At 38.2% G+C, this 12079-nt stretch overlaps 2 protein-coding genes across 2 annotated transcripts; both read left to right on the top strand.

Annotated features, from left to right (window-relative positions):
* Nucleotides 1-112: 112 nt before the first annotated feature.
* Nucleotides 113-1999, top strand: LOC137746037 (fra a 1-associated protein-like). Its single transcript, XM_068486085.1, has 2 exons — nucleotides 113-377; nucleotides 1394-1999. The coding sequence occupies exons 1-2, from the start codon at nucleotides 181-183 to the stop codon at nucleotides 1770-1772; spliced, it is 576 nt and encodes a 191-aa protein (XP_068342186.1). The 5' UTR covers nucleotides 113-180; the 3' UTR covers nucleotides 1773-1999.
* A 1412-nt stretch (nucleotides 2000-3411) lies between these two features.
* LOC137746036 (calcium-dependent protein kinase 26-like) lies at nucleotides 3412-7805 on the top strand. Its single transcript, XM_068486083.1, has 7 exons — nucleotides 3412-5172; nucleotides 5514-5657; nucleotides 5779-5931; nucleotides 6232-6347; nucleotides 6435-6602; nucleotides 6937-7161; nucleotides 7254-7805. Exons 1-7 carry the CDS (start codon nucleotides 4131-4133, stop codon nucleotides 7377-7379), a joined length of 1974 nt encoding a protein of 657 aa, XP_068342184.1. The 5' UTR covers nucleotides 3412-4130; the 3' UTR covers nucleotides 7380-7805.
* The last annotated feature ends 4274 nt before the right edge of the window (nucleotides 7806-12079 follow it).

The raw sequence follows: 12079 nt of genomic DNA, 5'->3' as shown, positions 1-12079 counted from the left end.
GGCATCCATTTTTGGCGGGCCGAAAACCTCCTCTCCAACTAAGCCCACAACGGCCCAATTATAGCCCAACAAGCAGCCTTGGAGCCGAAGTGAATCGATCTTCCCAAACCTTCCACCGACTTAAGCAAAAATCGCAGAGATTTTCTGAAGTTGGCGCGAACAGAGAGGTACAGAAGAAAGATGGGTTGGGTGTGGAGGGACGACGAAGAAGGCGACAGCAATTCTTCGGCGCTTGACATAAACCCTAGATCGGATGGCGAGCGATGCTCGACGAGAAAGGTGGTGAAGACGCAGTGCAAGACTGAGGAGGTGGAGCCTGGAAAGTTCATGCGGAAGTGCGAGAAGACTGAGCAGCTTCTCAGGGACTGCGCCGGCCGGTAAATCCCAATCTCTTTCTCCATCGATTTCTTCATTCCCCTAAAACCCAATGACAAATTGGGAATATTTTTATCTAAGGTTTCTGTGATTTGATAGAAATTGTCTGATGGTGTCACTTTGATTTAGTCTGGATTTAATTTTTCAGCTGAATTTTGTCATATCTATGCCAATTATAGTTTTTTATTTTTTATTTTTTTGAGGATTTTTTGGGGTGTTATTGTTGGGATTTATGCCTTAGGATAGAAAAATGTTGAACGTTATGATATTTGTTGGATTATAGGAATGTTGGGTTTTCTGTAGTTTTATGACAACACAGTACGAAATTGAATCCAATTTGTATGTTGTTTGTAATTAAGAAAAATATTTATGGAAATATGAGACGAGAGATGAGAATGGGCCCTAATCTTTATGCCTTCGTGTATAGCTTGTTCGAGTGCCCGAGGTTTACAGTTTAGTGAAGTATAAATAGCGCGTGGTTATTTGCAGGGTTGATTGAATCTTACTCGTGTTAATAAGAGTACACATAAGACTTCTGATTTGATTGTATTTGATTCTGCATACAGAAAGCGTTGTGGCGTTGATTAGATTATGTCAGATGAATATGCTTAGAGGTGGTCATGCAAAATAGGTCTTTGCGGTTCTTGTTAGAGAATGGTATCAGTTTCAGCAGTTCTTTATGCTGTTTGTTCCGTGATAAATTGTCCGAGTTTAATTTGAAGCGAGTAGAATTGGTTTAGCAGTGGATAAAACGTTTTATGCTTGTGCGAATAAAGTTACATTGACATTAAAGCTGAACACTATAGTATATTGGTATGAGGATGAGCTACCTATGTAGTGAAACATTTATGAGCACCATGTCTCCAACTGTCTTTTGCAGCTTCTGGGACGTAATTGGAGCTATCTAGCACATACAAAAAACTTTTCTTTTTCTTCCCTTGTTTGAGTATGGGCAGTTTTTATGTTGGTATAACGTTGACCAATGTAGAACCAATTGCTGAGTACTATGTTTTGTTAGGCCTGTTGAAGTGGTGCAATCCAACAAAGAGTACACAGAAGATGATGTCACTGACGAGATGCTCAAACGGTCTGTCACCTTTGGGTCATCACAGCATGGAGCGTTTGACTTCCCAGGGTTACAAAGTGACATTGAAGACATTGACCGCAACTTTATGGGTGGCCTCAACCGATTCTTTGAAGCAGCGGAGGAGTTGAAGAGTGGCTTCTTCAGTGCTTTTGGGACTCCACACATCTTTGATGAGGGACCTTCCTGCCCTCTACCATCTAGGAGGCGAGAGGTGCCCATGGAAGGTCATCGTCAGCAGGAAGCTTTTCCTAAAGCAAGTGATGGCGACTCAGGACAAGTTGATCTCTCTGGGTTGGCGAGAGATGTTTGAAGAAGAGTTGTCCATTGTCCGTGATGTGTTTGAAGAATGACTACATCCGTTTCCCTGTTAGTATCGTATTTTCCCTTTCTCCTTAATATAGAATACAACTTGAAATTTCTCGTTTATAGTAGAGAAGATCCTATAAAGGATTGTGTCCTGCAAGCCCATCTAAAGAATAATGTGTTCATCTTTATAAAGCAATGGTTTTGCTAATTGGTTTTAGTTTTAAGCATGAATCATCTTCCTGTAATGTTAGAGAAATCTTATTTGCCGATTGCATTAGCTGATCATATCGTATCGGTCGAAACTATGTGTCGACCTCTTTCATCGATGATGGGAGAGATAGACATGTGGTTGTATACAAATCGGTTGTGATGGGGCACATTTTCTCGATTCAAGTATATAATTTTATGACATCTGAGCCTAAGGACAATGCCATATTATGCTTTTCTTGTTTCGTTTTCACACGCTTCACATTAAATATACAAATTCATATTGAATGAGAATCCTCTGTTTATTTCTAGAACGCGTCAATGCATGCAAAACATTGTCACATGAGCAGCTAGATTTAAATATTCTAGATGAAACCATTATATCCGACTGTCTATTGGACCACAAAACACAATCTAATGTTACTGGTTGTATACAACTACGTGTTTATCTCCCGCTCATCGCATCAATAGGTCGACTCTTGACGCTTTTTATGTTTCGTTGATTCGTTTCACATTATAAATAAACTTTCATGTGGAATGAGACTGGGGGAGTCCTCTGATTGATAGATGCAACTGCCCAAGTCTTGTACGAAGTTTCCATATAACCTACCAACCAGTACCAGAAGGCAGATAGTGGTGCAACACAACTATGTAAGCCATGATTGACCAACGAAAACCAGCCGACCTCGTGGAGTCGGTCAAACATGTTCCTACGACTACGAGATTAAGTAGGCCTATTGCTTATACTATACTCTCCCTCCCCTAAACCCATGTAATTAAGTTATATGTTATCCGCAATCGTGATTTCTTTGGAGTAAGTGTGGACCGGTTAAACATGACACGCGGTGATGGGTTGGTCCAACGAAAACCTATGATGTGTTATAAGCTCTTATTGCGATTAAAATTTACATAACATATCTAGACTCAATCTGCCACATGAAAAGAAATCATGACGTGTTATAAGCTCTTATTGCGATTAAAATTACGTAACATATCTAGACTCAATCTGCCACGTGAAATGAAATCATCACTTAATTTGTGGCTGGTGTGATGAGCAAAAGTGGTAATTAAATTAATTTTTCTCCACCGGAATAGAGAGAAGAAATCTCACCGGCTACGGCCTGCTGCCGGCGGCGGAGTGCCCAGCCCACGCAATGACCCCCCCAGATGACCAAATCGGCTCCCGGCTGTACTTACAGTTGTCAGACCCCATTGTGGCGTGCCGGTCATATCCTACCAACCTTAAACCCTCCAAATCACAAAGATCCCAGCCGTCCATTCCGCTTCAGTGGCCATCGGAAAGGTGAAAATCTCTGTGGGTGTTTAGTCAAAATTGTTAAAAAAAAATTAAAAAGAAAAAAGAAAAAGAGAGAGAGAGAGAGAGAGAGAGAGAGAGAGAGAGAAGAAACGCATCTTGACACATTCCAACAGAAAAACATACACCCTTTCTCTTTCATACCACAATTTCCTTCCTTCTCCGTTCGTGTGCGGATTGCGATTATATAATATGGAAAAGGGTAGAGAGAAAATCCTAATACTCTTTCTCCACAATCTAAATAACCACTCGAAACGACTGTTTTTTTGTCATTCTCTCTCTCTCTCTCTCTCTCTCTCTCTAATTCTTCCACTGTTTCTCTCTCTTCATACTCTGAAACTTTCTTCCTTGTTGACGCGGAACTTGTCAATATTTTCTGCCCCAAATATTGGGTTTTGTTGAATTTTCGGTTTCAGCCTCGGGCAGTCGTCTTCTCTGTTGGGTATACATTGGAGGGCTGATTGGTTCTGAGGAAATTTCATATTCTTTTCTAACTTGAAGGGGGAGTCCTCCTTTTGGTTAGTTCATTTTGGAGTTTCTGTCTATTTTGAGGCTCTTCCTGGGGTTAAAAGGTTGCACCTTTTTCTCCAGAGAACCTCGACGGTACGAGGGAATTACAACTTTTGTTTGAGAAGATGGTGATATTTCTTTGATTCAAGTATTTATTCTTCTTAAAGTGATTGGGATTGAGTTGGTTAAATTGGTGGATAATGCTCCATTTTTGGTCCTTCCATTTTAATATCCATTTCCTTTTTGGGAGATAAGAGAGGGGATTTTGCCCCTTATATGATCTGTGTCTGCATTTGGAATTCTGACAAGAATTGAGACATCGATATCCAGATGGGGAACAACTGCGTCGGATCAACCAAGGACGCACTCATCCATTCCGTCTCGAATTCACTCTGGTGGTCTCGATCAACTGGCAGTTTTTCCAGTGGAGGAATCAATAGTACTGATGAAACGCCGCAATTGAGTAAGAATCCATCAGAAGCTACTCTCTATGTTCAAAACAAGGCCCCAGAAGCAGTTAAGATAGCTGAGGAAGAGTATCAATCCGTGCAGGCTACAAGTGGGAAGGAGAAGGTTCATCCAGACAAGCCTAAGGAACCGGCACAGCCTCAGAAACACAAGGAGGAGACGTTACTTGCGAGGCAAGTAACACTTCCCAAGGTAGAGGTTAAACTAGCACCACCAACAATTCACAGGGGAGAGGCTAGACCGGTACAAGTAGTAGCGAAAATGGAAGAGACTAACATGGGAGAGGCTAGACTGGTACAAGTAGTAGCGAAAAAGGAAAAGACTAAGCCAGCAGTGCCAGCGAAACCCAAGAAGCCCCATAATGTCAAGAGGGTAGCAAGTGCAGGGCTTCAGGCCGAGTCTGTCTTGCAAACAAAAACAGGGCACTTGAAGGAGTACTACAATTTGGGCCAAAAGCTCGGACACGGGCAGTTTGGAATGACTTTTCTCTGTGTGGAGAAAGCGACTGGAAAGGAGTATGCTTGTAAATCCATCGCTAAAAGGAAACTCCTGACTACAGAAGATGTGGAGGATGTGAGGAGAGAAATTCAGATTATGCATCACTTGGCAGGGAATCAAAATGTAATCACAATTAAAGCAACATATGAGGATGCTGTTGCAGTTCATGTTGTCATGGAATTATGTGCAGGGGGTGAGCTTTTCGATAGGATTATCCAGCGAGGGCATTACACCGAAAGAAAGGCAGCTCAACTGACGAAGACTATAGTTGGAGTTGTAGAAGCTTGCCATTCTTTGGGTGTCATGCATCGTGATCTTAAGCCGGAGAACTTTCTTTTTGTCAACGAGCAGGAGGATTCACCGCTTAAGGCTATCGATTTTGGACTATCAATATTCTTTAAGCCAGGTACGTCTTACAATTTGTTTTTTCTTTCCTTACTGATCCATCTTATGTTCATTGTTTTTCTTTCGATCCATCTCATTTCCATTTATGATTTTGTCTCAAGTTAATTTAGATCATTTTAAATCGATACCCTTTGACCTTTCGGTAACTTATCATACGAAACACCAATCGGATTGGTATTAGTATCTGAATGATGTCAAGCACGTCCTGTTATATATATAATATTTCTTTTACTTTGTCAAAACATTTCCAGCTCTCAGTTATTAGTTGACTTTTAGGTAATTTTCTGGTGCTACATACAAATTTTCTGTGTCTTTTATGTTACTGATACAATTAATTTACAGGGGAGAGATTCCGTGATGTGGTTGGAAGCCCCTATTATGTTGCACCAGAAGTCTTGCGCAAGCACTATGGTCCAGAAGCAGATGTTTGGAGTGCCGGTGTTATCATTTACATTCTATTATGTGGGGTTCCTCCGTTTTGGGGTGGTAAGAGTTTTAATCTGTCTACTGGACAAACTTTTGTCTTCCTGTCTCGAATATGTGTGTAATTTCACAATGCACTCTTGCTCTTTCCCCTCTTCTTATTCTTTCTATTCATTTCAAACAGAAACTGAGCAAGAGATATTTGAAGAGGTGCTGCATGGCGATCTTGACTTCTCATCGGATCCCTGGCCTAGAATATCTGAAAGTGCCAAAGATCTCGTTAAGAGAATGCTTGTTAGAAACCCAAAAAAGCGGCTAACTGCTCATCAAGTTCTCTGTAAGTTTATATGATTGTACATAGTATGAAGAAAGTGGCACTGTAATCCCCTTGTCAATAGTATGCTTGACACACACATTCGCTCCTCATTTTGCACATTCACTTACGGTTCTCTATATAATCAGATCCTCCGTGCGATACGTTTAACTAAGAACATTGGAATGAATTGTACCATTGACATGATTGATTAAAATTAAACTTTAGGGGTGAAACTTTTATAAGCGAAAATAAATGTTTTCATTCTGTTGGAGGATTACGTCTGCAGTTCAAACCAATAATGTATGTTCTGATTTCTTGCAGGCCACCCATGGGTTCAGGTTGATGGAGTGGCTCCGGACAAGGCTCTTGATTCCGCTGTTTTAAGTCGCTTGAAGCAGTTTTCTGCAATGAACAAATTTAAGAAAATGGCTCTTAGAGTAAGTCTTGCATTTACCATTTATACTTAAAACTTTATAAATCATTGTGAATACTATCCTATAAAATATCGACTTTATTGTGTGCAGATCATTGCAGAGAACCTCTTGGAAGAAGAAATTGCTGGTTTAAAAGAAATTTTCAAGATGATAGATACTGACAATAGTGGTCAAATTACTTTTGATGAACTCAGAGATGGACTCAAAAAATTTGGAGCTAATCTAAATGAGTCCGAAATATATGATCTTATGCAAGCTGTAAGTATTATATCAGGACTATCGTTCGCTGCCCTTAGGTCTTCGGAAAATGATCCCTCAGGCATGAGGAAAACTTAAAAATTGTAGATAGTCTATGACCCATCTTGTTAGTAGATTACGAGAATGCTTGCATTATTTTTCCTAGAATCTGTTCGCTATTCTATGATTGCTTATGTGGCCTACGGTGTTAATCCTTAAGTAATGTGAGAGTAAACTAGCATATCAATTTCCTTTCTTCGATTGGAGCAAATTATTTTTTTAACTTATGAGGATTTATCTCTTGCTGTTCTCGTTTTGTTGTTCTTATATGAACGCTACTTGTTCTGAAATGCAGGCAGATATTGACAATAGTGGCACAATTGATTACGGAGAGTTTATAGCAGCAACATTGCATCTAAACAAAATAGAGAGAGAAGATCACTTATTTGCAGCTTTCTCATATTTTGACAAGGATGGCAGTGGCTACATCACTCAAGAAGAACTTCAACGAGCCTGCGAGGAGTTTGGCATTGTCGACATTCAGTTGGAAGAATTGATCCGAGAAGTAGATCAGGACAATGTAAGTACACGACGTACCCAAATCATAGGATTGATGCTAAAAACAAAATGGAAACTTTTTCAAGTACTTAATGCACTTGTTTGTTTTTTCAGGACGGGCAAATAGACTACAACGAGTTCGTTGCCATGATGAAGAAAGGCAATGCAGATTTTGATAAGAAGGGGATTCACACCAATGCCCTCAGCGTTGGATTTAGGGAGGCAGTCTCTGTTTGTTAACAATGGCTCCCTTTCTCCTTCCACCTTTTGTGAATTTCTGCAGCTTTTGAAGATTTGCAGATCAGAATTAAGGTCTTCAGTAAATACGTATAGGTGCCATTAAACTTCACGTTTGAATTTATTTATCAGTATTCTTAAAAAACTGACTGTACATAAACACATGCATAACCTCTCTGGTTATTAGTGTTGTTTTATCTTGTGTTATTGGTTTTTACTTAATCAAAGAGGAAGGTAAGACTCCCAACTTAGTTCAACAAAAGGTTGTACATAGCTTTTTATGTTATGGTCTTTGGAAGCGTTCAAAGACGAAACGCATGACGTCAGTGGTGAGGTGAATGTTCGATGAAGTTACAAAACCCCTTGCTTACAGTTTCATATTTTTTTTTCTTTGTGGAATATATTTTCCATTATATGGATGGTTCATCATGAAGATACTATTCGTTATTAAACCTGTTGATTGGTTTGACATGTATAGATGACTAAACGGTCTCCAAATTGAATGATGTTTTACAGACATAATATTTAAATAATGATAAAGATAATGGACAATTCCGATTACGATATTGATTATCGTTTTTGGAACATCTCACTACTTCTGCTTTCCTGTTTCTTAAACTTGGTTTTGCTGATTTTATTACGAACTTTTTTGTGTTGCCACGTAAGTAGATATATTGGTAACATTGAACTAACAGTCAAGCAAACGCAACAACAAACATGTATGTATTTTAGAATTAAAACATAGCCACATGCAAAACATGCCGGTGTTATGTGGCAAGTAAATTATTGCCCATTATAAAACCCTAAATTGATGTTTGAAAACAACACAACAACAGACATATATTACATGCATTTGGGCTGCAAGTCGCGACGGGCACGATTGCATTATTTATTGAGAGGGAGGGAGTACTGCATCTGATGAAGATATAGAAACCATTGTTATTTTGGTCCGGATGATGGAGAATATCGTGCGTGCATGCATGCATGCATGCATGCATGATTAATTATCAACATCAAGCGGTTCTGTGAGGGAATGGAAGTCGAAGTAACCGACTCCGGTGTAATCATCAACTTTATAATGTTTTAATAACGGCTCACGCTTTTTTAATGATCTTTTTTATGATTATGCCGGCGATGATAGGTGCCAGTCTGAATGTAGGAGAAGGGAACATCGCATATGTACCCTGCCTCGCTTGGAGGCTCAGTTTTACCTTCTTCTTTGGTGGTATTTCAACCCGGACTTGATAGTTCACCTTATCTTCTGTCGTGATTGAGTCCCCCCAACTGTGCGCATATATAGATACCCTCGACGGAAACTTCGACCCTACCTTCTAAGAGGAAAGGAACCCCGGTTTCAAAGGTGGTCTCCTTGATCGAAAAGCCATTGTCCCATCTGCTGGTCTTGGAGACTTTGTGGCAGAAGCTGACAATTACAGTGACGGGAAGATGGGTTACGTTAGAAAGAGTAATGATATTTATACTATGTTTTTGTACCATATTTTCATACCACCTTATGTGGCATTTGATGTAGACAGCTATATCATTTGAATTAATCAGATTTTTAAATTTAGTTCATTATTTAATAAACTAATAATTAAGAAAAACTAGTTAATTAAATGATGATTGTGGTATACAAGGAGTCTTTCTTATTCATTTTCTTGAGTTTTGCAAATTTTTCAAATGATGTGGCTGTCCACATCAGATGCCACCTAAGATGGTATAGAAATGTGGTATAAAAAAATGATATGAATAACATTACTCCATTAGAAAACACAAATTCCAATAGAAAAATATAAAACACAAACTAAAAGCTATTTGATCTACAAGATTCACTCTCCACTAAAAGCATTACTGGTTGGAAATTCTACGTTCGAATCTCAGATAAAAATCACAATGATCTTAATTATTTGAAAAAATCATCTATTTCACATTATGCATGAGAAGAGTTCTACGTACTGTAAAGTTAATTTGTTGTTTATCTGTTGTTTTCGTGCACCTCAAGTTTATGGATGTTATGCGTTCATCAAAGGGCAGAACCTGCTCTACTAATTTCCAACCAGTACTCTTTGACATGATAAAAGCTCGGTCACCAGTTCAACAGTAGACATGTAAGCCTTGTCGGTGCCACAAATTTTGAGCTTCACCTCTTAAGTTCAATATTTTTAGAGCAAATGATACAGCCTTGCGGAAATTATGGGATTGGCTTAAGTGGGGCATTCAACTTATTAATTAATTTTGCACAACAAGTCTTTGTATAGATCACCACCTAGGATCCAGATTCTCTTCCCTCTATTTTTTTTACTCCATTCCAATCTTTTTTTATTTGAACGCTCACAGTTAAGTTACATTAACATCTTGTGTTATCTTTTCTATAGAGAGAGAGAGAAATAAAAAGAGGAAAGATAGAGAATTCTACTCCCCGATATCATGTTTAAGATTGGTCACAAATTCGATAATATAGAATAAGAGTACTACTCAACTTTTCTTTATTCATTTAACTTGGAACCGATTTCAACATTAAAGGACAAATATTAATAGATCAAGAGCTAGTTGATAAGTGTTTCTCAATTTAAGACCGAAAAAATGAAGACGAGAAAGAAATAATCTAGGGCTTAAAATGTAATTACCCTTATAAATGTGAACAAATATATACCTCACATAACATACGCCTAAAGTAGAAAATGATGCTTTGGGATGCAAAGGGGGACATGGACCTTGTGGTGGCCAGTGGCCAATAAACGAAGTTGTCGAAAAACTGCAGTTTAGACTACAAACAACTCATGAGCTTCAAATTATGGAGCCAAGGCAAATTCTGTGTTAATTTTTGGCCGCAGGGGCCATCCTTCTGAGACTTTATGGTCCTGTTTCTTTTTGTTTTCTTTTGTTTTGGTCTCACTGTGAAATGTGGGTTCTTGTTGTTTGTTTTTCCTTGAGATTGCACATGTAATGTATACTTGTGTTTTTATAAGCTTACGATTGTTTTGCAATTTCGAAAGATTTTTTGTGGTCGTGATTACCACACAAAAAGTTTAGAGGGTATATATTTGTTCCTTCACTTTTTCTTTCTTTTCTTACCATATTTTTTTGTTTTTGGGCTTTCTACTAAACTTCCTTTTTTTTTTTTTTTTTTTAAATTTATTTATTACGGAAGCGATAGAACATTTTATAACAAAAAACAACCAATTACAAGAGGTGCTCTATGATACATTTATCTAGTGACAAATTTCTTGAATTTGATGCACTTTCATCAAACCATTTGTCGCACATACAATAAACACAACAAACTAGCACTGGAACCCTCACACAAAGCCATCAAAATAATGAGGCCTCACAAATCACCACATGTAGCGACACAAACAACATCTACTACCTAACCCTCACTTTCTTACTCTGTCAAAGTTTCATTTGGTCAAAAATGTATTTACCCTTTTGTTGGTGTTCTTAAATTTGATGCACTTTCATCAAACCATTTTAGTAAATTTAGTTAAAATTAAACAATGGTTGGTTCCTTCCTTATGAATTATGACACATATATGAAAAACAACTCATTCAAAATGTGAAAAAGAAAAATTTATGCTCACGTGTCAAAATGCAATATGTTTATAAAGTAGAAAGACACATTCCATGATAGAAGTCAAATAATTTTCTTTCTAAAAAATTAATGCTTATTTGATTAAATTCTGAACATGATGATAAGCAAATGATTCCAAAGTTATGGGAGATTTGAAAGATGTCAGATGGAGGAAGGATTTTTGATAATCGTATCCGATCAGTATCAACTGTAACAGTAATATCTTTTAACTAAGTTAAAACAAATGTTACTAGACCAAATAATAATCAGTGCACTCTCTTCGATTGCTAAAATTAAAATAAAAATATTGTCAATGAATCAAATATGTGGAGATTGCATGAAAATGCATTGAGGGCCAAGAGGGGCAAAGTGCCAAATCACAAATGAAGAGGACACTTGAGAATCCAGCCTAGCCGTTGAATGCAACGCACCACCCACAAAATCCCGGGCATAAACCCAAACAATTCCATGTTCTTCCTTGATCGATCCCCAAATGGACGGCCGAGATTATCTGGCGAGTTAAAAGCAGCCGTCGGATGGCCATCTCGCACGCACGTTGTTACAGCTCACGCGCGGTTGGTGGACGTGGTAGGGTGTCCAGGTTGGCCTAACGTGAGACCAATCATGCTGCTTTGCGCTGCCACGTCATCGGGAAAGACAGCACCACCACCTGTGAACCCCACACACAATAAAAACGCAGACCCAACGTTCTCCAACAGTAACTCTCCTCCGGCTGTTTTCAATCATTGGTTGATTTGTCATTTGACCATTTTGCCCCTTCCAGTTTATTCTATTGGATTATGCTGCCTGACCATTTTGCCCTGCCATGTTTGAATCGTAAAGGTTGAACCGATCATTAAATTCTTAAATTATTACCTAAGTAAAAATTAAGTTTATAAATTACTTTTCGATAAAGGAAGTCTAACATTTCAAAAGCTGTTAATTTCATCCTTATGATTATACTTAAAGTTATTTTATTTAATTTTTTGTCAATTTAAGTCACGCTACACATTTTAGATGGTAATACTATCTTCTTTTTTTTTTTTTGCTTATAAGCTCTTAACGTTGCATATAAATTGTGAATTTAACGTCTAGTTTACTCTCTAAAGTTAACTCCGTACAGTAATTCTTC

Source organism: Pyrus communis, chromosome 9 (genome assembly GCF_963583255.1).
Source record: "Pyrus communis chromosome 9, drPyrComm1.1, whole genome shotgun sequence".
In the NCBI taxonomy this organism is placed as follows: domain Eukaryota; kingdom Viridiplantae; phylum Streptophyta; class Magnoliopsida; order Rosales; family Rosaceae; genus Pyrus; species Pyrus communis.
Note: the sequence above shows the minus strand (reverse complement) of the source record. Positions and strands in the feature narration are given on the sequence as shown.

Bases quoted from the DNA above. Each gene is read 5' to 3' on its own strand.
- LOC137746037 (XM_068486085.1), top strand. From the start codon at position 181: ATGGGTTGGGTGTGGAGGGACGACGAAGAAGGCGACAGCAATTCTTCG. The intron at 378-1,393 runs GTAAATCCCAAT...ATGTTTTGTTAG, and splicing joins CTCAGGGACTGCGCCGGCCG to GCCTGTTGAAGTGGTGCAAT.
- LOC137746036 (XM_068486083.1), top strand. From the start codon at position 4,131: ATGGGGAACAACTGCGTCGGATCAACCAAGGACGCACTCATCCATTCC. The intron at 5,932-6,231 runs GTAAGTTTATAT...GATTTCTTGCAG, and splicing joins AACTGCTCATCAAGTTCTCT to GCCACCCATGGGTTCAGGTT. The intron at 7,162-7,253 runs GTAAGTACACGA...TTGTTTTTTCAG, and splicing joins GAGAAGTAGATCAGGACAAT to GACGGGCAAATAGACTACAA.